Source organism: Tursiops truncatus, chromosome 9 (assembly GCF_011762595.2).
Source record: "Tursiops truncatus isolate mTurTru1 chromosome 9, mTurTru1.mat.Y, whole genome shotgun sequence".
Taxonomy (NCBI): domain Eukaryota; kingdom Metazoa; phylum Chordata; class Mammalia; order Artiodactyla; family Delphinidae; genus Tursiops; species Tursiops truncatus.
Window position 1 is genome coordinate 2,133,706 of NC_047042.1, and position 25,388 is coordinate 2,159,093.

The following is a 25,388-nucleotide window of genomic DNA, read 5'->3' on the forward strand; positions in this document are numbered from 1 at the left end:
AAGCCTTGTGAAAATAAGCAATATATGTGTTTTGCTGTTATTATTATAATTACACATAAAAACACAGCATAAATGCTTGGTAAATATTAGCTATCATTTTCATTACTATAAACCAGCATTCATTTTAGGCACTGTTACACTTGTTAGCTTATGTGAATATACCCTTATGAGAGATTTCAAAGTATATTTGTTATAAACTATATAAACTATACTAAATAACACATATCATATTTTACAGGAAAAACTATGTAACAAAAATGAAGCGTGACTGATTACAAAGTTTAAACAAATTATTTGCCTAACAAAGTTAATATAATTTCTCATGAAAATTATGTATTTCTTTGGATATATGGAACACCGTTTTTTAGTGTATAAAAATGATCAGGGAATCATTAATAATTCTGCCATTTGTTCTACATCCCAGCTGTGAAAACAATGCTGCATGAGCTTCCTATCGCTTCCAATGGTATATTAACTTCTTAAGCAACAAACCTCATGGCTTAAAATAACACAAATGTATTATCTCACAGTTGTGGAGATCAGACGTCCAAAGTGAGTCTTGCAAGGCTGGAATCAAGGTACATTCGCTCTGGAAGTACCAGGCTCCAGAGACCTGCCACCTCCTTGGCTTGTGGCACCTACCCCACCCTCTCCTTTCACTGCCACATCTCCTTTTTCTGCCTTTGGGGCTGTCCTGCCTTCCTCTTTAAGGACCCCTGTGACTGCACTGGGCCCACGCTAGTAATTCAGGAGAGTCTACCCTTCTCAAGATCTTAATTACACCTGCAAAACCTGCTACTGTAGGGTAACATATTCAGAAGCTCTGGAGGTGAGACACGGACAGCCTGGAGGACCCTGACTGTCTCCATGCGTGGGTCCCAGCCGTGAGACGGAACTTTCACTCAGGCTGTTCTCCTGGCCACTCCATGACCAACTCACCTCTCCAGTCTCAGACCTCAACAGATCAAGCTACCTTTGGACAGGGGTTTTAATACAGTGGCAATTCATGTTCCTGTTCACGGGGATGGCAGTGCACCATCAAGAGGATACTCGGAATTTAAAGGCAGTACGGAGTACAATATCATGCTCATTCTCTGAAACCACGATTTCCATACCACCCTGTTTTTATGCACTGTCTTAAACTGATCTGTACATGTCAATATTCCCCTGAAGAAAAATGATCTTCCCTTACCACGAACCCCTTACAAAGCACTTCACAAAATATAGGCAGGCAGACATTTTTCTTTAATTAAGAGAGACTAAACACAACAAAATCCCTTTAAAACAAACCTGTTAAAGTATGTAAATATTTGTAAACATTAAGAAATGTTAAAATACAACCAAAATCCCTTCTTACCATATACAACATATTTCAGTTGGAGATTTTTAACGACTTCTTCCACAGTAGGTTTATACTCCAGAAAACACGTGTAAACCCCACTCATGCTCTCCTTGAAGTTCTGGAATACAAGGCTTCCTGTGGAGGTCACTTGTGCAGTGCTGTTTCCTAATAGAGGAATAAGATACAGTGATCAGTAGCTTAAATTACATGAGATTGAGATAAAATAACGAAATAGTTTCTTAACAGAGAAAAACCATCCAAATTTACCTACAGAATCACTGAAGGAGTCGGGGACAAAGTCATTGTGTCTGGTGGTTCTTGACAGTGGGTGCCAGGATGAACTTAGTGTCAGAATTTCACTAACCAGAGTTCATCAAGTGAGTGGCTGCCTAAGTGGTAAGAGACTAACAATCACACGTACATGATGTGCTCCTCATCTGCTTGTCGCACTGAGATGGCATGATCAGTACTCATATACATATAATATAGCATATACTTATACATACTATCAAGTAATTATATTTGTATATATGCATATAAATACTTTATTGATGAGTTATGCTCTCATTAAGCATAAAAAATGTATATGAAAGGGATAAAAACAGTGTGTCCAGAACAAAGGCTAACTCAATATAATCACGAACACCTAGGGATTTGCTGTCATTACACAAGGTACTTGGCAAAATTTGGATTACAACCGTGAGGGTTGCAGAAGAAAGAAAACAGGAGACTGGATCACTTGATACCCGAAGTCGCACAATCAGAACTGCAGTGCTGGGAGTCAGAACGTGGACGTAAGTTCCCTTGTCACTTCAGCATCACTTAAGTACCACAGTGGGAGAGAGCCATGTTGTGTAATGGGAAAGAAGTCTGATTTAGAGGGTTAGGACTTGGCTTTTAGGTGTGCCTTTCTTTCTCATAAACTGTGTAACTGGGGATAATCACTTAATCTTTCTGAAGTCTAGCTCCTTCATTTGCACAACAAAGAATCATAATATATGATAATATATCTCATAGAATCATTTTTGAATAACAAATACAAGGAATGTTAAAGTACTTGAAAAAGCTATAAATCATTAAGCAATTAAAAATGGTTACTCTCAAAGTTCATAATCACGGGTTTGCACTAGAAAAAATTATTAGATATTAAAACTCACTCAATAATTTAATAAACTATTCATTAGAATTGAAAATATTACCTTAATAAATACTCATCTTTTTCTATTTTAAGAAAATAATTTATTGCCTATAACTGTCAAGTTGAAATTTATTTTGAAGAAATTTATTGCTTCAAAATAAGACAAAAGATGAATGTTCTTAGTGAAGAAATTTTCATTATTCATTTTTTCACTAAAAATGTGTTGAGTTTCTAGTACATGCAAAGCCCTGTTTCGGATACTGAAGGAGAAATGAATAGATGGATATACCCACCCTCAAGGGATTTACATAGAGCATTATGCCTTGAGAACTCCCATTTCTATATCTTGGATGAAGCTAAAAAATGTGATATAAATTTAGAATACGTTTCTATTGTACTGCCTATTTCTTCATGAATATCTTTTGATGAAAGAGTACATATTTATCATAACATGTTGTCTCTCTTTTAGAACAGATTAAGAGGTTTTCAAGTGTTTGCTATACATATATTTCAGCAGACACAAACAGATACATCATAGTAATATGATAAAAGGTGCCCACAAATTGTAAAGAAATTTTAGAATATCATGTCAGCAATGAAGCCATGCATTCCCTGGCAAAAATTTGAAATAAAATTTCCCAAACCAGAAGCATTAATAAGTGTATTAATATATATTTGAATGCCTACTACAATGTTAAATATTATGACAGCCAGAAAATCTAGTATCATACAATTTGTAAGAAAACACTCTCTGGCTACCTTCTTATTTTAAAAAATTTAAAAGTAGCACACTTTGAAAAGATACCCAGATGATTGCATAGCCAAGAGAAGAACCCACTTAACAAATACCACTTAACAAACAGACTTTTACAAAACTAAGTTTAAATGGGAATTTCAGGATGCCAAGGCATATCACTATATACTATATAAGAACTCATACAACAGCAGACAGTCAATAAATAATTAAACTGAAGTCAGGACTTCTTCCTCTAGAACTCAGCTTGATCATCTAAAAATTCAGAGTTGGATTAGATTTCTAGAAGCACATGCCTCAGAGCTCTAAAATTATATGGCAAAATTTAAGCACCATTTCATTACAACTAATTTTTAAAAACAGGTTTATACTTTTGGTTTCTGCTCAGATATGGAGAGTGACTATAAGAGCAACAACATCATACAACAATAAGGAAAAAGACAAACTATTAACTAACAAATTTTCTTGAACCCATCAAACAAATGAGGCAGGTAGGGCAATCAGTAACCCTGAAAACCAGGAATGAACAGGGCCTGCAGGTAGAACCTAGACCTAAGCATTTGCTTCAATGGTCTAAGAACATCTGGCTAAAAGTTTTCAATAAATTGCTAAAAGCCAAGTGCTGTCCAGTGTGAGCATGTGAAGCCTCTGAGGACCACAGATGGGGGCAGGGGGAGTGCAGGGGCAGTTGCACCCTCTTACAGGCTTCTCACCTTCATGAAAATCTTTGGGTGTTCAAAGGAAGATCAGGGGAACCCTGAGCAAGATTCCCACAGGGCACTGGCTAGAGGAGGGGGCCGGCGCAGGGTACTGGCTAGAGGAGGGGGTCGGCAGCCCTGCCAAAACTCCACCCTTGCCCATTTCCCCTACCTCCTGGTGAGGAGCAATGCTTTAACCTACAAGGGAGAAGAAACAAAAATGGTCACTGAGGGCACTGTGGAAACATGTTACCACTAGGGAAGGAAACAGGAAGAAAAAAAACCTCACTCTTGAGGAAGTCAGCAAGAAGTACTAGGCCAACACTAAAGCCGGCAGACAGGCTGAAGCACTTCTAAAGGCCACACCCACAAGATCCAGTGACACCACACCTGCTGAATCAGAACACTAGAGACTGCCCCTCTCTCCCAACTGCCCATCACTAATAAGAGTCTAGCAAAAATGAAGTGAAATCAAGCTAGGAGAGCTGCAAGAAAGATTCTCTCTAGAGAAAGCAAAAAAGGAGAAACCAAAGCCAAAGATGAGACAATGGAGAAAAATAAGTTTTCAGTAACCACAGCAATAACCAATATCAAAGCCAGACAATTCCTGACTAGTTTAACACAAACTCCCAATATTAAAGGCTTAATAATATTTTAAAAAGTGTTCATCTCAAATATAAAAATAATTATCTCAATATTTACTATCTTATTCAAGATGTTCTTAAAAAATTAAGAAGCATACAGAAGGGTAAGAAATGGCACATTTCCAAAATACCAGGCAATGACACAGATGTCAGAAGTATCAGACAGTTAGTTTAAAATAACTATGAATAATGTATTAAATAATTTAATGGAAAATGTAGAAAGCATGCAAGATCAGATAGGTGATTTCAGCAGAGTCTGAAACCATAAGAAATAATCAAATGGAAATGTTAGAACTAAAACCAAACCAAAAAAATAAAAAAAGAACACAGTAACACAGATGAAGTCTTCCTTCAATGAGCTCATAAAGAGGCTTGACACAGCTAAGAAAAGAACCAATGACTTGAAGACAGATCAAAAGAAATTTACCCAAAGAGAAAAAGCAACAACAACAACAAAAGCAAAACAACACCAAGAAGAATGAATCCAAGAGCTATGGAACAATTTCAAACAGTTACATAAGGGTGACAGAAATCTCAGAAGGAGCAGAGAGATAGGATGAAGCAGAAGAAATACTGGAAGATATAATGGCCGACAATTTTCAAAACTTAATGACAAACCAAAACTACAGATCCAAGAAGCTTATAGAACACCAAGCAGAATAATACAAATAACCAAAAAAAAAATGCATTTAGTATTCAAATCACTGAAAGTGAAACGGAAAGAAAAAATCTTGAAATTAATCAGAAAAATATGGCACACTGTCTACAGAGGGATAAGGACTATTTTATAGCAGCCTTCTCACAAGAAACTATGCAAGCAAAAAGAATACAGAATGCCATCTTTGGAATGTTGAAAGAAAAAAACTGCCAATCCAGAATTCTACAACCAGCAAAAGAAATAGATAAGCAAACTTTACCCAAAGCAAACAGAAAGGAAATAATAAAGTCAGAAATCAATGAAACTGAAAACAGAAAAATACCAGAGAAAAATAACTCAAAAGCTGGTCCCTTGAAATGACTGATAAAATTGTTAAATGAAAGAGAAAAGACACATCCAATACCAGGAGTGAATGAGGGCATATCATAGAGATCCTGCATATATCAAAAAGATAACAAGAAAATATCATAAACTATGCACATAAATTTGACAAGTTGAAAAAAATCTAAGTTGGACAAATTCCTTAAAAGACACAAACTACAAAAAGTCATAAAATGGTGAGAAGGGAAAATCCTAGTCCTACCTCATTTAGATTATAATCTGTGAACTCTGAAGCCAGACTTCAAAGGCACTTGACTTCAGGTAAGTACCTTGTTCTCTCAATGCCTCTGTCCACATATAGAAGGGAGAAAATGACTGTACTTACTGCAAAGAGCTATTGTGAAACTTAAATGATTAGTATATGTAAATTGCTTAGAACAGAATCTGCTACATGATAAAAGTATACGTGTTGATTATTTTTATAAAATTCGGAATAAAAACACTAAAGTAAAAATATGCTTGCAGAATATATCCACACATGTATATCTATATTTATATATATTTAAATATGTGCATTTACTACGTGTATGAATACACACATACATAGATATATGTATGTATTTGTGCATGTGTATTCATAGACGTAGTAAATGCATAAAGAAAAGCTAAGGAATAATATTGTAAAAGTTCAGGATAATGTTTACCTAAGGGGGGTTGGGGACAGAAGAATGGGATTTTTCAACATTAGAAGGTTCAACAGTCATGATAATGGTATATCTTGGCTTCTATAGCAAGCTCAAGGATGTCTGTTTTATTACGCTTCATAACTTACATATCTGTTATACAGATTTGTATTTATCAGATGCTTCATAATAAAAATATTAAGGTAGAGTAAGATATAATCTATGATCTCATTTTTTAAAAAACATAGTAAGGATGCAGTTACAGGGTAAAGCTAAACGTGTGTGTGTGTGTGCGTGTGTGTGTGTGTGTGTGTGTGTGTGTGTGTGCAGTTATACAGGTTTGTGTGAACATTTAAAAAAATGGGAAAGTCCACACACCAAAAAGAGCTAATTCATCAGAATGGTATTAGGGTTGAAGTAAGAGATACAGGGCTTGCTGCAATAAATGCTTTACCTTTGTAAACCAAAAATGTTGGAAGAGAGACAGAAGAGGGTGGCAGTGGGGGTGAGAGGAAGAGAGCCTAGCAAGTCTAAGACTTGGCCTCTACACTGTACTACCATCTAAACAACCTGGATGCTTCTCTCCAAAGGGAGGCGCAAGTACATAACTACATGTTTCTTTGGTTCAACTGTAGCGGAACTATCTTTGGAATATCCATAAAAAGATTTAAAAAGTACAGTGTAGTTTAACCTAGAGTCCAAAAAGCTTCTCTGTTTTACAAGATTTAATAAAATTAGACATTTTCCACGTCTCTCTGCAATTACAGTGATAGTACTGAGCTTTAAAGCTGGCAGACAGCGAACTATGACGTGACACTGCACTGAAAACACAACTGTAATCATGATGTCAGAATACCAGGATTTTCTGAGAATAGTCTTTATAAATGCAAAGCCATTGCATCTATATGATTTTATCCTTACCTGGAAACAGCTACGTTTTTGAACATCTGTTTTCCATTATGAAAGTGAGTAATATAGAATGTCACTTCTAGTTAAAGGATTCAAAATTCACTTACATAGTATACTTTGCAATACAAGCTGCAAGACCTGGCCTGGCATCTCAGAGAAGAGCATGTTTCACATCTCAATTTTCAAATCAAAGGAGTAACAAATTACAACACAACAAATCAATACTTAAATGCTTCTATTTTTGAACTCACAGAGTTTTAATAACAAATGTAAAATATATTTAATATACATGCTTGTGTTATATTATTTGCTATTAGAAAGCAATAAAAATAAAGATTGATTTTATTTTCAATATTGGATACCTTTACTCCTGGCCCCCTTCGCTGATTTATATTAACTGCCTAGCCTCTCAGGACCTCTGTCCCTGACCTCTGCTGACCCCCTCCTACACTCTAGTACTGCAGCCAGGCAGAGGTCACGCTGCTCTGCGTACCTCCTGCAAAGCTGGGCACAATGGCAGCCACCAGGTAGTCACTCACCTAGAGCCGAGTAATTCACTTTGGAGACACACCACCTAACCTAAAGAGTGAAGTAACTCTTTAAACCTTGAGCTATTTCAGAATCAACATAAATATTATGGCAATGTACAACCTAGATTGTTCAACTATATAAAATATGAATTAAAACATATTAAAAAATAAATATTTCTTATGAATGTTTCTTCAGCAAGTCTTTGTATGAATATACTGCTTTCCTCCATCCAGGTCTACAAAATAAACCTGTAGGCTTTCACCCACAAGCACTGTCTCAAAACACCAATAAGGGAAAAAAAGGAGAAGAAGGAAGGAAGGAACGGAGGGAAGGAGGGAGGAAGGGAGGGAGGGAAGGAAAAGAGAGAGAAAGAAAACACGGTGAATAGAGCAATAAAGAAAAACTTCCACAGAAGGTATGCAAAAGGTACTTCCTTGAACAGATATTTAGGATGAAAATTCATTATCTGAATTTTCAGCAAGGCTGAAAACAAAAACAGCTAAGCTAATTGATATTTTTTAAACTACACTGCAAAAACAAATCAGCTTTTAGCAAATGAGATATCAGAATACAAGTAAGATGGGCATTTCAAAATAACAAAATAAGAAGTTGAATGGAGAAAATGTTGACCAAATCAATCATACCAATAGTAATCTCTATGTGGTAAAATGTACCTTCATGAGAATAAGACCTTGTTTTCTCAAAAATCTGAAAACTGTAAGGCTACTATTCAGATGTATCTCAAGTCCATCTTCTCCTCTGGATGAGTACCCGAGTACTAAACTTCCTCTTTTGTAAGCACAGCATCAGTAACATATTATTACACAGCTACCACCAAACCATGCAGTATATTTAAGAGCATGTTTTTCATACTAAAATACTGAATGTTAAATTTAGTCAGTTTTTCAAAATCGGTATTAATATTTAGGTTAAATTCAAATATAATCCATACTGTCTGGTCAGGATTTTAATCAGAGTGAAATATAAGATAAAAAATATAAAATCGTAACTACTAATAAAGTCTCAAGTTGTCCCTATGTGGGGCTGTATAAAACGAACAAAACCAGAATTTTAAACCTAGAGCTCAAAGTGCTCATTTGTATTTTTAACAAAAGCCAGAATCATATTTGCTTCTTCATACATACTTTGCTAATAAAAGTCTAACTGAGGTAACCAAAATGATTTTATGAATTTTACAATAAAAAAGGAAAATTTTTTGAAATATGTATGCTTAGAGAATTCTCCAGTTTAATCATCCAGTGTGTCTCTATCTCAAATTAAGATCTGGAAAAAACAGTCATGCCATCTACATTGTTAGATTCTAACTCCAAAAAGAAATTGCAAGAAAAAGAAGTGAGCTAATACATGAGCGTATATGAGATACAAATATTCTTTTTGCTCTGAGTACATTTCATACATATTTTTAATTATAACAACTGAAACAGAAGCCCACCTGAAATGATTCTTCCTTTCGGCCCATGCCACTGGAATGATGGGTCTATGAGTTCAGAATTCCGCAGTTGTTGGGTTACACATAACATGTGTGGACTCTTTTGATGGAGCATAACATATACTTTCACTGAAAATAAATATTAAAATGTTCCAATAATATTTTATGTTCGTTCACGATCTATAATGGCTTACATTTTTGTAGTCTGGGTTACATGTTTTCAGAAGTTTTCTTTGGATTATTGCTATTGCTTGGTAAGAACTAAATTTCATTGCATTCCATATAACTAACTTTCAAAAACATACACTTAATTTATTTGCGTGTGCGAGTGTATCTTAATCTCAGCATTATGCATTAGTCTTTTTATTCAGAGTTTATATACCAACTTACTTTGTTGTCATAAAATTATTTTAATTACAAAGTATTAAGATAATTCTATATCTATACTTCATCTGTTTTGCAAAGACACCAAACCAGAAAGAAACTGACAAGATAAATTTGTTTAGATTATGGAACAATACATTACTCACAATGATGTAACACAGTGTACTGAATTTTAAAATTGTAATGTGATTAAAAAATTCACAAATATGTGCTTTGATTGATTTTAATTATTAAGCATTTTTCCCACTTTGCTTTAAAATTTAGAGCACTGCTCATTAAACAAGCAAAAATAGTATTCTCTAGGAGATACAAAAGGATCACAGTAAAGATTCAATTGTTTTGCATTTACTCACAAGAAAGCTTTTAGAAAAGCTTCTAGAAACTCCTCAGTAATCCCATGGCAACACTTCACTAATCAACCATATACTAAGATTTTTGTGTTCCAGTAAAATAAAAATTGTTTCTATGAGAATCAAAATTCTCCTTAACTTTAAAGAAACTGTCTCTAAACTTTAACCATACAACATCATGTTTACTGAATGTAGCTTTTAGATAGCTACCCTTACTTAGGTTAAGAAACTTCCCCTCAATTCTTGGTAATTTGTTTTCACGGGACACTTGCACCTATATTCATAAATGTAACTGTATATAATTTTCTTACATTATCCTTGATCTTTTTCCAATTTCAGTACAAATTTGTTATTTAGTGTTTAGCACTATTAAGTTAGGCATCTAAGATTATAATAGCCACATAAAATGAATTAGGCAGATTTCCTTCTATAAATTTTCTCTGAAAGAATGTGTAAAGTGTTTTTGTCCTTGGAAACTATATAGCCTGGTACTTATTTTTTGGCAAGGGAGGAAGTAGCAAAACAAATTTCTGATTAACAATCTGGAGAATTTAATTATTAGTTTACTAAGTAATTTAATCAAGTCTGTTTTAGAAACTTATATTTTAGTAGAGTTATTCACTGTAAGTTTATTATATAAAATTATTCAGAATACTAAATTCTGATTTTTAAATCTCACCATATCTTAATTTATTCATAATATTTTTGTACTTTCATTATTCTCTTGTGAAACAATTACCAAAACTCTGTCTACTAATTGCTCCAAAGACAGCTTTTGGTTCCATTCAATCTATTATTCTTCTCTGGTCTCTTTCATTAGTTTCTCCTCTTATTTTATTTCCTACTCACCTCAATTTAAACGTTTCTTCTTTTTTCTACTTTTAATGAATGCTTATTGTATTAACATGCCATTCCTCAGCACGACTTACTGCTTGATTACTTCTATAAAGATGCTGTCTCCAAATAAGTTCACTTTCTGGGGAATTGAGGATTAGGACTCAAACATATGATTTTAGCGAGAAGGATGATTCAGTCCATCACACTGAGATTCAGTTGTTTTCTTTAACTGAAATGTTAATTCATTTTAAGGATAAATTTAAGCACATCCAATAAAAAGGGAAGTTAGTTATATATGACTGTTTTATAATTTAGGTTTAAAAGCTGTAGTTTTAAAACAAAAGCTGTGATAAAAGTTGTGATATCAGTGTAAATGGCAGAGTAAAGAACTCCAAAAATCATCCCCTTCATAAAGGTAATAAGAAAATGGCATATTATTTGAATCAACATTTTAAGAACTCTGGAAATTAATTAATCAAAGACTTACAGCACCCAGGAAAAATGTACTCAGGAAAAACAACTGAATCTCGGTGTCATGGCCTGAATTATGTTTCTCCCTAAAGTCATATGTTTAAGTCCTAATTCCCAGTTCCCCAGAAAGTGAACTTATTTGGAGATAGAGTTTTTATAGAAGTAACCAAGTTAAAATGAGGGCATCAGGGTAGGCCTAAATCCAATATGACTGGTGTCCTTATAAAAAGGGGAAATTTGGACACACAGACAAACACAGAGGAAAACAATGTGAAGAGATATAGGGAGAAGATGGCCATCTCCAAGCCGAGGAAGGAGAACTGGAACAGGTCCTTGCCCTACTGCCCTCAGAAGGACGCACCCAAGCCTCCATGATTGGACTTCTATCCTCCAAAACTGTGAGACAACACATTTCTGTTGTTTAAGCTGCCAGGTCTGTGGTAATTTTTTATCGTACCCCTAGCAAATACACCTGGTAAAAACAGTGAGCTTGTAGCACTTTAAGTTGCTGTATTCCCATTAGAACCAGCAGCCTGGTAGCCACTAGAGGGGCAGATGGGGTTAGGTGGACTTCAGTGCCTCCTTCCCAGAGAATTGTCATTATTTCACCTTTCTGGCAGTGTTCTGGAAGACACCATGCACAAAGCTATCTTTACATGATCTAGCTTGGAGCACACCCACTGTAAAAAGCCTTTTCCCCAAGAGTCTTTGTCAAAAACAACTAGAGCTTGCCACTTAACTTTGTAAATGCCTGAAGCAGTGGGAGTAAACATCAGCTTAACCAAAAGCTTAAGAGGAAAAGCTGGGTAATGACATGTCAATGGGAGCTTTGAAAACTTCAGATACGTTCCTAGGAAAATAGAAGGGCGTGTGCATGCACAGAGTAGGCCACGTGGCCAAGACTGGGCATGCTCAGTAAAGAATAAGAGGCCTTAAAGTTCTCACCTCTGGCTGAAATTGAGCCTCTGTACAGCAGAAAGTGAAGGATATGGTGGAGCTGTCAACTGTCTGGCTAAATGTTTAAGGTAAGCCACGACAAGCTCACAAGGATTCTCAGAAAATATTAGGAGACTAACTGATTCAGGTGTTTAATGAAATCTCTGTTGAACCATTAGCCTACCTAAGCTAACTAAGCAAAGACTTCAGTGGCCACACATGACAAGGAATACAGAATTTAAAGAGAATTAGTTCAGAAAAGTCACTAAACAAATGCTACAGGAATACCTCATTCTACTGTACTTTGCTTTACTGTACCTCACAGATTTTGCATTTTTTACCATCAATGGTTTGTAGCAATCCTGAGTTTCAGATGATGGTTAGCATTTTTAGCAATAAAGTATTTTTTAATTAAGGTACATATATTGGTTTTTAACCAAATGCTATTGCACACTTAATAGACTGCAGTACAATGTAAACATAACTTTTATAGGCACTGGGAAACCAAAAAAATTCATGTGCCTTACTTTATTGTGATACTCACTTTATTGTGATGGCCTGTAACTGAACCTGCAATATCTCTGAGTATGCCTGTACAACAAAAAGCAACTACATAAATACCTAGAAAGGGGGAAGAATCTGATTTCCAGAGTACTACATAATATTCCCTACAAAGTCCAGTTTTCAACCAAAAATATGAGTCATGCAAAAACCCAAGAAAGTATAGTCATAGGCAGCAAAAAAAGCAACCAATAGAAACTGTCCCTGAGGAAAGTCAAATTTTGGAGTTACTGGACAAAGACTTCAAATCAGTTATTTTAAATATGATCAAAGAACATCATGCCTAAAGGACTAAAAAGGTATGAAAACGATGTCTCTCCAAATAGAAACTATCAGTAAAGGGATAGAAATTATAAAAAAAGATCCAAAGAGAAATTCCAGATTAAAAAGTACAATAACAAATGAAAATTCACAGTTAAGAATCAATAGCAGATCTCAACAGACAGAAGAAAGAATCAGCAAACTTTACGTTACATCAATAGGGGATTTATCCAATCTGAGAAAAAGAAAAATAGAAAGATACGTGAAGATAAATCAACAGTACTCAGAGACCTTTGGGAAACCATCAGGCATGCCAGTATATGCATAAAACTCCCATGGAAGAGTGGAGAGAAAGAGCCAGAAAGAATATTTGAAGAAATAATAGCAAAAACTTCCCAAAATTGATGAAAAACATAAATCCACACATCAAACAAGCCCAATGAACTCAAACTAGGATACATTCAAAGAGATCCACACCTTAGCCACATCATAATCAACTGTGAAAACCCAGAAACAAAGAAGCTTGAAAGCAGCAAGACAGAAGCAACTCATTACATAATATGGTCCTCAATAAAATTAGCTTACTTCTCATCAGAAACCATAATGAAATAGAAAGTTTGAATAGACCTAAAACAAGTAAAGTGATTGAATAATAAAAAAAACTTCCCACAAGGAAAAGCCCAGCACCAGTTGAATTCACTTGTGAATACTACCAAACAAGTAGAATTAACAATACTTCACAAACTTCCAAAAAAACAGAAGAGGAGGGAACACACTCCAACTCATTTTATGAAGCCACTATTGCCCTAAAACCAAAATCAGACAAAGACAACACGAGAAATCTACAGACCACTTTTCTTTATGAATATGTACATGATAATCTTCAGAATACTAGCAACCAAATCCAGCAACATGAAAAAGGATTACACATCATAATCAACTCAGATTCATTCCAGAAATGCAAGGCTAGTTCAAAATACAAAAATCAATCAATGTAATACCTTATCATATCAATAGAATAATGGACAAAACCCACTGATCCTCTCAATATATGCAGAAAAATCATTTGACAAAATCCAATACCCTTTCACAATAAAAGCACTCAACAAACTTGGAACAGAAGGAACTCTCTTAATCTTATAAAGGGCATCTACAAAAATTCACAGCTAACATACTTAATAGCAAAAACTGAAATCTTTCCCAGGCCCCCAAGGTCAGGAACAAAACAAAGATATCTGTTAACATCAATATTGAACTAGAGGTTCTACCTGGAGCAACTAGCAAGGAAAAATAGGCAGATTGTAAAAGAAGAAATAAAACTACCTCCATTTTCAGATGACATGATACTATATACAGGAAATTTTAAGGAATAATTCCCCCTATCCCCCATTTAAAAAATTAGAGCTCGCAGCGGGAGAGGCCACAGTGGTGAGAGGCCCGCGCACCACAAAAAAAAAAAAAAAATTAGAGCTATAAATGATTCGGCAAGATGACAGGATACAATACCCATTTGCAAATCTCAATTGTATTTCTATACAGTAGCAATGAGCAATCCAAACATTAAATTGATAAAAACATTCTATTTACAGTAGCATCAAAAAGAATAAAATATTTAGGGATACATTTAACAAAAGTAGTACAAGAAGACTCATACACTGAAAACTGTAAAGCATCATTGAAGGAAAATAAAGAACACCTAAATAAATGAAAAGACACTCCATGTTTATGAACTGCAAGACTGTAGAGTGTTAAGGTGGTAATACTCCCAAGATTGATCAACAGATTCAATGCAATTCCTATAAAAATCCCAATGGGCTTTTATTCCCAAAATTGCCAAAGCTGATTCTAGAATAAAACAAAATTTCAAAGGACCCAGCATAGCCAAAACAATCTTGAAAAAGAGCAAACTTGAAGTACTCACACTTGATAATTTCAAAACTTATTATAAAGCAACAGCAATCAAGACAGTGTGGTACTAGCGTAAGGAAAGACATATATATCAAAGGAATAGAATTTAGAGTCCATAAAAAAAACTCATTCATCTTTGGCAAACTGCTCTTCAGCAAGAGCACCAAGACATTCAATAGAGAAGGAAAAGTTTCTTAAACAAATGATGCTGGAACAAGGGGATATCCACATGCAAAAGAATGAATTTTGATCCCTACTGTATACCATATGCAAAAATTAATTCAAAATGGATCAAAGATCTAAATATAAGCACTAAAACTATGAAATTCTTCCAAGAAAATGTAGGAGTAACACTTTGTGGCTGCTGATTAAGCAATCACTTCTGATATATGAATCCTAAAGCACCAGTACAAAAGAAAAAATAGAAATCAGACCTTATCAAAGTTTAAAATGTGTGCTTTAAAGAACACTATCAAGAAATGAAAACACAATCCACAGAATAGATGAAAATATTTGCAAATCCAACATCTGATAAGGGTCTAGTATCCAGAACATATTAAAAAAAAAAAAAACTCTTCCATCTCAGTAATATAAAAGACAGCCAAATTAAAAATTGGGTAAAGGACTTGAACAGGCATTTCTGTAAAGAAGACATCCAAATGGTCAATAAACATATGAAAAGAGGTTCCACATCACTAGTCATTAGGGAAATGCAAATAAAAAGCACAATGAGAATCCACTTCACATACACTAGGATGGCTAAAATTTTAAAAGATGGACAATAATAAATGTTAATATAGATGTTGGGAAATTTGAATCCTCATAAATTTCTGGTGTCAAAGTACAATAGTTCAGGTTCTTTGAAAAATTGTTTGGCAGTTCCTCAAAATGTTAAACATAGAGTTACCATATATCCCAGCAATTTTACTCCTAGGTATACTGAAAACATATGTTCACACAGAAACTTGTCCAGAAATGTTCATAACAGCACTTTTCAAAATAGCTAAAAAGTGGAAACTTCCTAAATATCCATCAATTGATGGATACACAATTGTAGTATATCCATTCAATGGAGTATTATTCAGCCATAAAAATGAATGATACATTCTGTAATATAAATGAACCTTGAAAACATCATACAAAGTGAAAGAAGCCACACACAAAACACCACATAGTGTATGATTCCACTTATATGAAATGTCCGGAATGGACAAATTTATGGAGACAGAAAGTAGATTAGTGGTTTCCAGGGGCTGGAGTGTGACTGCTTAATGGGTACGGTGTTTCCTTTTAGAGTGATGAAAATGTTATGGAATTACACAGTGCTGATGGTTTCAGAACCTGGTCAATATACTAAAAACTACTCGAATGTATACTTTACAGGAGGAATTTTAAAGCATGTGAATTTACCTCAATTAAAAAATATATATATATAAAAAGTTGTAGATGCTGTGCCTCATGTTACTACTGCAAAATCTTATTAACCCAAAATCTTTATGATATACAGATCCCATTTAAAAAATGTTTTAGCATAAGAACTGCATATGGGGACTTCCCTGGTGGCGTAGTGGTTGGGAGTCCGCCTGCCAATGCAGGGGACACGGGTTCGATCCCTGGTCCAGGAAGATCCCACATGCCACGGAGCAACTAAGCCTGTGCACCACAACTACTGAGCCTGCGCTCTAGAGCCCACAAGCCACAACTACTGAGCCCACGTGCCACAACTACTGAAGCCCGTGTGCCTAGAGCCCGTGCTCCACAAGGGAAGCCACTATAATGAGAAGCCCATGCACCACAACAAAGAGTAGCCCCTTCTCACCCCAACTAGAGAAAGCCCACGTGCAGCAACGAAGACGTGCAGCAATGGAGCCAAAAATTAATTAATTAATGTTTTTAAAAAGTGCTTTAAAAAAAAAGAACTGCATACATTTAATATTATGTTTAATTATTATACAATAACAAGCAAAAACACTGTAGACAACTTTAATTAGATAGCTTTTAGAAGTAATTATTTTTTGCATACTTAAGAAGTTACAGCAAACAGAATTAAACTATATGAATCTAACTCTGTGGAAACAACTTTAATCCATTTCCATAGAGGAAAAGGGCTATAGGAAACTAGGATAACTGGGGAACACTAGCCTTTTGCAAAAGATTGATAAAATTTAAACAACTGCCAATTACTTTCTTACAATTGCTGAAAATCTATTTATTAATACCTGGAAAATTTGGTGATCCCACTATTTTCATTGAATCTTGGGTCAAGTGAATACCTCTTGGTAATTGAGCCAAATATCCCACTATCAAAAACAAAAAGAACAGAATTAATCAACAATCTGGCTCATTACAAATTTCAAGACATTCAAATAGGATACTACCGCAGTATATTTGATGTTTGTTGAAGGGGAGCCATAAATCAATATCCTCTGATATCTGGTATCTCTGTTCCAACTCTATTCCCTTCATATGCTCCAATGAAATTAGCATACCCACCGCTTTCCCTATTATGTCTCACCTTCAGCTTTTTCTACATCCATTTAGAATACTCTCAATAAGTCCAAATCCCCACCCTTCAAGACCCAAATCACAAGTCCCTCCTCCCTCAAACCTTCTGTTTGCCCTCATTTCTTACCTCTTTAGTACATCATCAGCAACACTCACTCTACATTGTATTACAGTTCTTCATGCACAGACATAATTTTCCTTATTTGACTATACGCTCAATAGTAGGATCAGTGTTTATGTCAACTTATCAAGAATCGATATCTTTTGACTGCCTTCATCCAATTCCCCTCAATCCCGCCTCTGGTAACCACAAATCTGATCTCTTTTGCCATGAGTTTGTTTGTTTTTGAAATATAATTGTCCCACAACACTTTGTTAGTTCCTGTTATACAACATAGTGCTTTGATGTTTCTATACATTTTTAAATGATCACCACGGTTAGTCTAGTTATGATAAGTCATCATACAAAGACATTACATTGCTATTGACTATATTCCCCACACTGTATATTTCAAACTTGTGACTCATTTATTTTGCACCTGGAAGTTGGTACCGCTTAATCTCCCTCACCTACTTCTTCTGTCCCCTTTGGCAAACACCTGCTTGTTCTCTATCTATAACTCTGTTTATGTTTTGATATGTTCGTTCATTTGTTTTTTTAGATTCTACATATAAGTGAAATCATGCGGCACTTGTCCTTCTCTTATTTCACTTATCATAGTACCCTCTAGGTCCATCCATGTTGTCACAAATGACAAGATTTCATCATTTTTTTATGGCTGAGTAGGAGTCCACTGTATGTACCTATTATCTTCATTATCCATTCATCTATTGATGGGCACTTAGGTTGCTCCCATATCTTGGCTACTGTAAATAGTGCTACAATGAACACAGGGATGCATATATCTTTTCTAATTAGTGTTTTTGTTTTCTTCAGATAAATCCTAGGAGTGATATTATTGGATCATATGGTAGCTCTATTTTTAATTTTTTGAGGACCCTCCATACTGTTCTCCATGGTGGCTGCATCAATTTACATTCCCACCAACAGTGCAGGAGGCTTCCCTTTTCCCCACAGCCTATGCAGCACTTGTTATTTGTTGCCTTTTTGATAATAGCTATTCTAACAGGTGTGAGAATGGTATCTCATTGTGGTTCAGACTTTCATTTCCCTGATGATTAGTGATGTTGAGCATCTTTTTCACGTGCCTATTGGCCATCTGTATGTCTTCCCTTGGAAAAAGGTCTATTCAGATCCTCTGCCCATTTTTTAACTAGACTGTTGTTTTTTGATGTTGAGTTGTTTGTATATTTTGGATATTAACCCTTATAGGATATATTCTTTGCAAATATCTTCTCCCATTCAGTAGGTGGCAGTCAAAACGTACAAATTTCTAGTATTAAGATAAGTACATACTTGGCATGTAATAAACTATATGATAATATAAATTATTATGATAAACATATGATTAATATAATTAACACTGCTGTATGTTACATATGAATTGTTAAGAGTTAATCCTAAGAGCTCTCAACACAGGAAAAAAATTTTTTTCTATTTCTTTAATTTTCTACCCATATAAGATGATGGACATTCCCTCAACTTATTGTGATAATCACTTCATGATGCATGTAAATCCTTATGTTGTACACCTTATAATTATACAGTGCTGTATGTCACTTATACTTCAATAAAACTGGAAGAAAAAAGTATGTTCCTTAAACCTGGAGGACACAGGGATGGGAAGCAGAAGAGGAAGTTAGGGCCAGACTGGGGAGCTCTTTGTAAGCCATCCTTTGACTCTGCAAAAACCAGCAAGCAAAAAAAAGATTTAATCAAGAAAAAAATAATCTGTCAAGCACTATACCTTGCACCTAGCAAATATTAAATAATAATTGTTAAATATGATATATTCTGATGTTGTTCAGTCCTCGTTGAACAAGTGAATGTTGATGGACACATGAGTGTGCACAGACAAGTGGCAGGAGCAGCACAAAAAATGCAATAAAGCTTAGACCCAAATCTTCTTTGTTGTTAACAGAGAGGAGGTACAGAACCAAGAAGAGTATGCTATTCAAAGTCAGATGACCTGGATTTAAATCCCAACTTCCACTAACGAGTCTCAAGAAAGTCAATTAAAACTCCAGGAGCTTCAGTTTTCTCATCTGCAAAATGAGACTAAATTCCAGATTTAGAGTTTTTGTAGGAACTGAATGGACTATCGTATAAACTATAAAACACTACATAAATGTTGCTTCACTATTCATATCTTACATATTAAGATACTGTGTTCTTAGTCTACTTCTTATATCCTCAGGCCTGATCTTGTTCTTGGATCAAAAGACAACACACACACACACACAGAGTCGTACCTAGCATAAGATCATGGGCCATGGTCAAGAAGCATCCTTCTCCTACAGGGTAATTAACAGCTATCAGCTAGTCTCTACTTAAACTAGAATGACCTTTGGACTTTGGCATATTTTGTAATGTCTCTTCACTCCATTTCTTTCCATTCTCCTCCTATCCCCTGTCTACCTCCGCAGCCCTTCCTCATTCATATTCTTGGAGGGCTTCTTTTTTCATTGCCCCTTTTCTGCACAAATTGTATTTTAAACAAGCCTCTTTTGAGCTTTGTATGATTCAATTCTGGGAGATACTTTATTTCTAAAAAGTCTAAAACTTGAACGCAAAATAACTTTGTTTCTAAAAAGTCTAAAACTTGAACGCAAAATAACGCAGCCAAAACCTTTCTAGTTAAATGATGACCGTTGAATTAAGCACTCCCTTCGGTATCTTAACTCTATTTTTAAAACATGAGAAAGTATTTCGGATCTCTGAATCAAAAGGAGGAAAAAAACGGCGGCAGCAGAATATCAAAACTGTTAAGTTTCCAGTCTTTCCCGTACTTTATAGCTAAAACCAATAGATGGAGCTCCAGGACCACGGGAAATGAGAAAGCGGCGGGATGTCTACTCATTTCAAAATACACTGAAATCCTGAGACCCGTACGTCGTGGAAAGCTGGCAGAAGACCCGGGGGCTGATAAGGGGTTTGTTAACAGCCAATTTAATCTCAAGCCTTGAGCTGTGGGTGTTTGAATGACCTCGCCCGTCTATACGACATCAATGTGCCCAGTTCTCCTATTAAATTCAAGAGCGGGACCAGTGATACAGGCTTTCCCATCAGCGGACGCACGTGACACACAGAAACCTCCGGGAGCCGCGGTGCGGAGCCGCCCTCCGCCGCCTCACCTGACGGGGGCGCCCGCAGCACCAGCGCGGAGAACACCAGGACCACCGCGGCCCGGGAGAGCGGGAAGCCCGCGGCCCGGGACCGCCGCCAGCCCCGCCGCGCTCGGCAGGGGGCCGAGGCCTCCATCCACCCGCCGCCTCCGCCGCCGCCGCTGCCGCCGTCGGCCGACACTCAGCGTGGAAGGTCGTTAGGCAGCTCGCGCCCACCCGCCAGCCAGCGGACCGGAAGGGGGGCCGGGAAAAGGGCCACCACTTCCGGCAGGGCGGGGGCGGGGCTGGACGGGTAGTGGAGGCCCGGGGGGCGCGAAGTCGCCCGCCGTCAGGAGCCCGCCGTCGCGCAGGCAACCCGGAAAGCATAGGCGACCTGTGGAAAGTTGTGGAGCCGCAGAAGAGTCGCGGGCAGAGGGACGGGCTGGCCGAGTCTGAGTGTTGAGGCCGACTCTGGACCACAGGGCGAAGGTCACGGGAGTGAGGGCTGGTCCAGCCCGAGAGGGCTGCCTCTCTCTCCCGACGTCGGCTGCTGACTACCTACGGATTTATGGGATGCAACTGGGCGATGGATGCAAGGTCCAGCCACCGGGAATGGAAGTGGGCCTTGAGCCCCAGGAAGAGGCTGGGCGGGAAGAACGAGGCAACAGCCTTAGATGGAATGGACCACTCAGCCCGAAAGATGGTCTTTTAATACCTGAGTTCAGAAAGATGCATAAAACCACCTGTCTGCCTACGTGGGTGTTTATAGCCAGAACGTGTTAGAATACTCTGCGTTTCTGCGGTGGGAAGGATTCACTTCACGTGAAGGGAGCTACGATACAAGTAAATCTTACCCAGGTGGTACAAGTACATAGGACAATGAAGTTTAAGCAACAGAAGACAGAATGCCCAATAACCCTGTGTAATCGGAAGAAATGAGTGGTCCAGGTGGTCCGAAAGCCATCACTGGGTGTCCTTCTCTCCAGATGAGGGTTTTCGAACTGACAGCCTGAGCACCCACCTGAGTCCACCTCCCCACTTGTTCGGTGGCGTATCTCGAACATCAGTGCCTTCAGATGTATCTTGTTTGTGCCACAGAGAGCATCACCCCTTGCTGTCTTTCAGCTGGCCTGCTTTACCAACTATGTCTTCACAGCTAGAATCGTGTCTGTTTTGCCACCATGTTAACCTCAATTCCTGGGATAGTTCCTGGTATAAAGTAAGCATTCAAATAACCAGTTTATTTTTTAAAAAGAAAAGAACAGAAAACATCTAGCAGAAAGGAAGGAGAGTTCATTTTGGACCAGGACCAGGATGAAGACATTTCTTAAGGATTACGTAAATATCCAAAGAAGTCCTTGGTTATTATTAACAAAGGAAATTGAAATTTCTGCTTATTTCTTGAGTTTTCTGGCTATCTTTATGCATGTGCTAATTGGTAAAATGTATCCAGTACAGTTTATTCTACTGAGTAGATTTACTTCTTTAGGAATCCTTTCTAATCTGTATAAAGTCTTGAATTGAGTACAGCCTGTTCAGGCATGTCTTAGTAAAGAGACCTGCATGATTTAGATCCAGCCAGCATTTTGGTCAAGGTCTTGCACTTCCTTTGAGCACACCTAGTAAACAAATTTTACTGAATAGTGCCCAATAAATCACTATATTTGTCTGGATATATATTCTGCTAAAATTCCTTTTAATTTTTATAAACAAGTCAACCTGCACAACATGATTTTTACCAAATGAACTTTGGACTGTGGACTTATAGAGAATAAAGGGCAGAGAGGACTGTTCAGACCATGCTAAATCTTGAAATCTCTGTTTTCTGTAATTCAGTCCCTCCTGCCTTGGTCTGCTGTGTAAATTCCTAATATTTAACCTGAGAATAAGAAGTAATATTGGAGATCTTAGTTAATGTATGGTGTGATTCTAAAGATGGAAAGCTGATTGCTGAAAATCAGAAAGTGGGTCTGTTATTCATATTTGCACTTTTTACTCCAGTAGGGATGGTGTTAGCTTTTGTGCCCAAATTCTACTGTCTGGAATTCCTTTGATAGCAGTTTTCGTGCAAGACCAAGTTACCTAGTTGAAATGAGCTTTTAAATGAACAGTATATTGATGATGTCTTTTTTTGCATTGGGATAATAGCTGCTACTTACTGTAGTTTCCTGAAATGAGATTAAGAACTTCATTGCTCTTACTCTGCCATCATGGTAGCAAAAAGGTAAGTAAGGATAATGTAGGGCACGTAAAAGATGAACCTGTACTTTGACTATAAATTGCAAGTTACTTTCCTTAAAAATTAGATACATTGATTTAACTGTAATGTAATACATGTTCATTTTTTGCACTGCATTTAAATTTACAATTTATATAGGCAGTGTGTTTTGTACTTTTTTATATCTATCAGGTAAATACTTAAAGTATCTCAGAGATATGTTTTAAAAAATATATTGCCTCTTCATTAACTGCTTTATTTATACCCTTTACTGAATCTCATTTACCCAGAAAGTATCAACTTATGGAAAAATTAAAAAATGAGCACAGTTTTCCTGAGCATTGCTGAGGAAACTGTCATGGAGATTTTACTGACAAGTCTGTTTTTGTTTTTCCTAAGAATTAAATTATGATGTATATAATAAATGGTCCAATGCGTTAGAGTTCTAGCTGTTGCCAAGCAACATGGGCTCTGTTTCGTTTAGTTTTTTCTGTTCTGATCCCTTACTTCCTTTGATGAAGAAAAAATATTTACCTTAAAAACTTTTTAAAAGAAAAAACTCTATTGACATTGAGAAAGCCAAATCAATAACTATGTTAGGTTAACCAGTCGTCAGTGGTTAGAAATATAAGAGTTTTATAGTTAAAGAGAAAGGAGACTTCAGAAGCAATTAATATACAGTCACCCACAATTTTAAAGAGAAAGGCCGCATATATGGATTCACAGCACACACCTGGAAAGATAAGTATCTCTGAAGGATCTTTCCTTTCAAGAACAAAGGCTGTTGAGAATATAGATTACCCACAGTATCATGCTCTCTTACGAAAACTGAACATGCCTTTTGTGAAAGGAGTTGAGGACAGACATGACTGTGGCAGAATTGAAAAGAAAGGCAACCCTACTTTTCTTAAATTTCACCCTTATCCCCCTTCAGTCCTGCCAGACTATCATTTACACTATCCTTATCCCACACCATATGGGCCAGATTATCCATTATTTCCACTTCGGGATGATGTACCCTTAGGTGACACCTGTTCAGGGTTTGTGAGTCCTGGTGGTGATGCTGACTTAAAGCCTGGCGTTGGCAGAACCATACCAAGCTTGGTAGATTTCAGTGATGTGAAACCTCAACATCGAGTTCCCAGGCCAGACACAGGATTTCAGACGACACTAAAAAGGAAAAAAATATTACTAGAAGAACTAAAACAAGACAGGAGATGGAATTCCAGGGCAGTACCAGACATTTCCATCAGAGCAAGACTTGGAGGTAAATGAAGTGACATGGGCTTTGTAATTTTTAAACACTCAAATGAGAGAGAAGAGCATGGATCTAAGATTTAGCAGTTCATTTGACATAAAATTGTAAAAGACCAAATAAGGAATTCTTATTTTTAAATTATGGATTGTAAGGAAAAAGTAATAAGAATGATAAGCCTTTTTTAAACCTGTTTGTAAAAAAATAGTTGGTTGTCAAAAAATACATTCATCAGTATGTGGCCAACTCAAAGTATATATCAGATAATTTATTCTAAACACACAGATAACCTAATTTTGCCACAAAGGAATTTATATTTAACTTTGATAATTGTGTATCATGCCTCCTTGTCTGTCTCTGTCCTTTGAAATAATTAATTTGCTGATGATTATCAAAGAGTTAGGTTACAGGAGCTGAAATGCAATGCGAAAGTAGTTGAAAGTAAATTTTGAGGTCTTGTAAGAACAGGAGCTGAAGAGAGGCAACCCCTGCATAAATAACTCCACCACATTCCTGGAGGCAGAATTTGATGAACACTCACTGACTGCTGCACCTTTTGGTTTCTCTGTAAGAACTCCCAGAGGGTGTCACAAGCCTGGCCCAGAAGTGGTGAGAAACTTCCAGAAGAAATCCACGGGCAGTGTTCCTGTATGGAATGTGCCTGGTAGGCAGGGAGTGAAAAGAGATTAACATGTTTGAGCATGTGGGAAAGGCAAAGACCAAGTGCTATAGCAAGAGATGCTGAGCTTGCTCTAGCCTTAAGAGGCTGTGCCCTCTTCACCACTCTTCTGCAGTGCCCAGCCACAGACCAGAAGCCTAGGGAGGCTGTGTGGAGGAACAGTGACATCATTGTTTTTTGGAGCAGTGGAAGCTCATGGTTCCTGCTACTCCTCCATGAAGAGAGGCCATAGGCACTTGGGACTAGGAAGGGAGTACGAATCAGGGCAAAGGTAGTAGAAATGCAAAGCCCCACAACGTAATGGTCCCAAGCCACACTCTCCAGATACCCACTCTTGAACAAGAAAAGACCAATTTGATGAGAGATAAGCAAGGGATAAGAACTATGCTTTTAATGTGCACTCCAGTTGTGGCCTCAGCGGGTAGGCTTAGGGAAATTCCTTAGCTTGGAATTTTCACGTAAATACATAAATGAGGTCCAATAACATTTTAAGAAATAATTATTTTATAATCCGTTTGAAATACCATCTAGGGAAATAAGGTATTACTGAGAATCAAATGCAATTCACATTGAAGGAACCATTGATGAGTTCAGGCCAGTCTTACAGCCATAGTACAGTTTTCACTGATTCTGAACTAGTGACCAATTTTCTGATCTGTCCAGAAAGGAG

The 25,388-nt window shown here is 36.8% G+C and overlaps 2 protein-coding genes across 2 annotated transcripts in view; one reads left to right on the forward strand and one right to left on the reverse strand.

The window, feature by feature from the left end:
- Nucleotides 1-20,749, reverse strand: part of ZPBP (zona pellucida binding protein) — a 101,472-nt gene extending 80,723 nt beyond the window's left edge. Inside the window, exons 1-4 of the mRNA XM_019939917.3 lie at nucleotides 20,597-20,749; nucleotides 17,056-17,136; nucleotides 9,132-9,257; nucleotides 1,358-1,507 (exon numbers count right to left, since the gene is read on the reverse strand). Of these exons, the coding sequence (XP_019795476.1) occupies nucleotides 1,358-1,507; nucleotides 9,132-9,257; nucleotides 17,056-17,136; nucleotides 20,597-20,723 (484 nt within the window). The 5' untranslated portion in view covers nucleotides 20,724-20,749. The remainder of the gene's footprint in view (nucleotides 1-1,357; nucleotides 1,508-9,131; nucleotides 9,258-17,055; nucleotides 17,137-20,596) is intronic.
- Nucleotides 20,750-23,498: 2,749 nt separating this feature from the next.
- SPMIP7 (sperm microtubule inner protein 7) overlaps nucleotides 23,499-25,388 on the forward strand; it is a 57,243-nt gene continuing 55,353 nt past the window's right edge. The window contains exon 1 of the mRNA XM_019939909.2: nucleotides 23,499-24,051. Within this exon, the coding sequence (XP_019795468.2) occupies nucleotides 23,499-24,051 (553 nt within the window). The remainder of the gene's footprint in view (nucleotides 24,052-25,388) is intronic.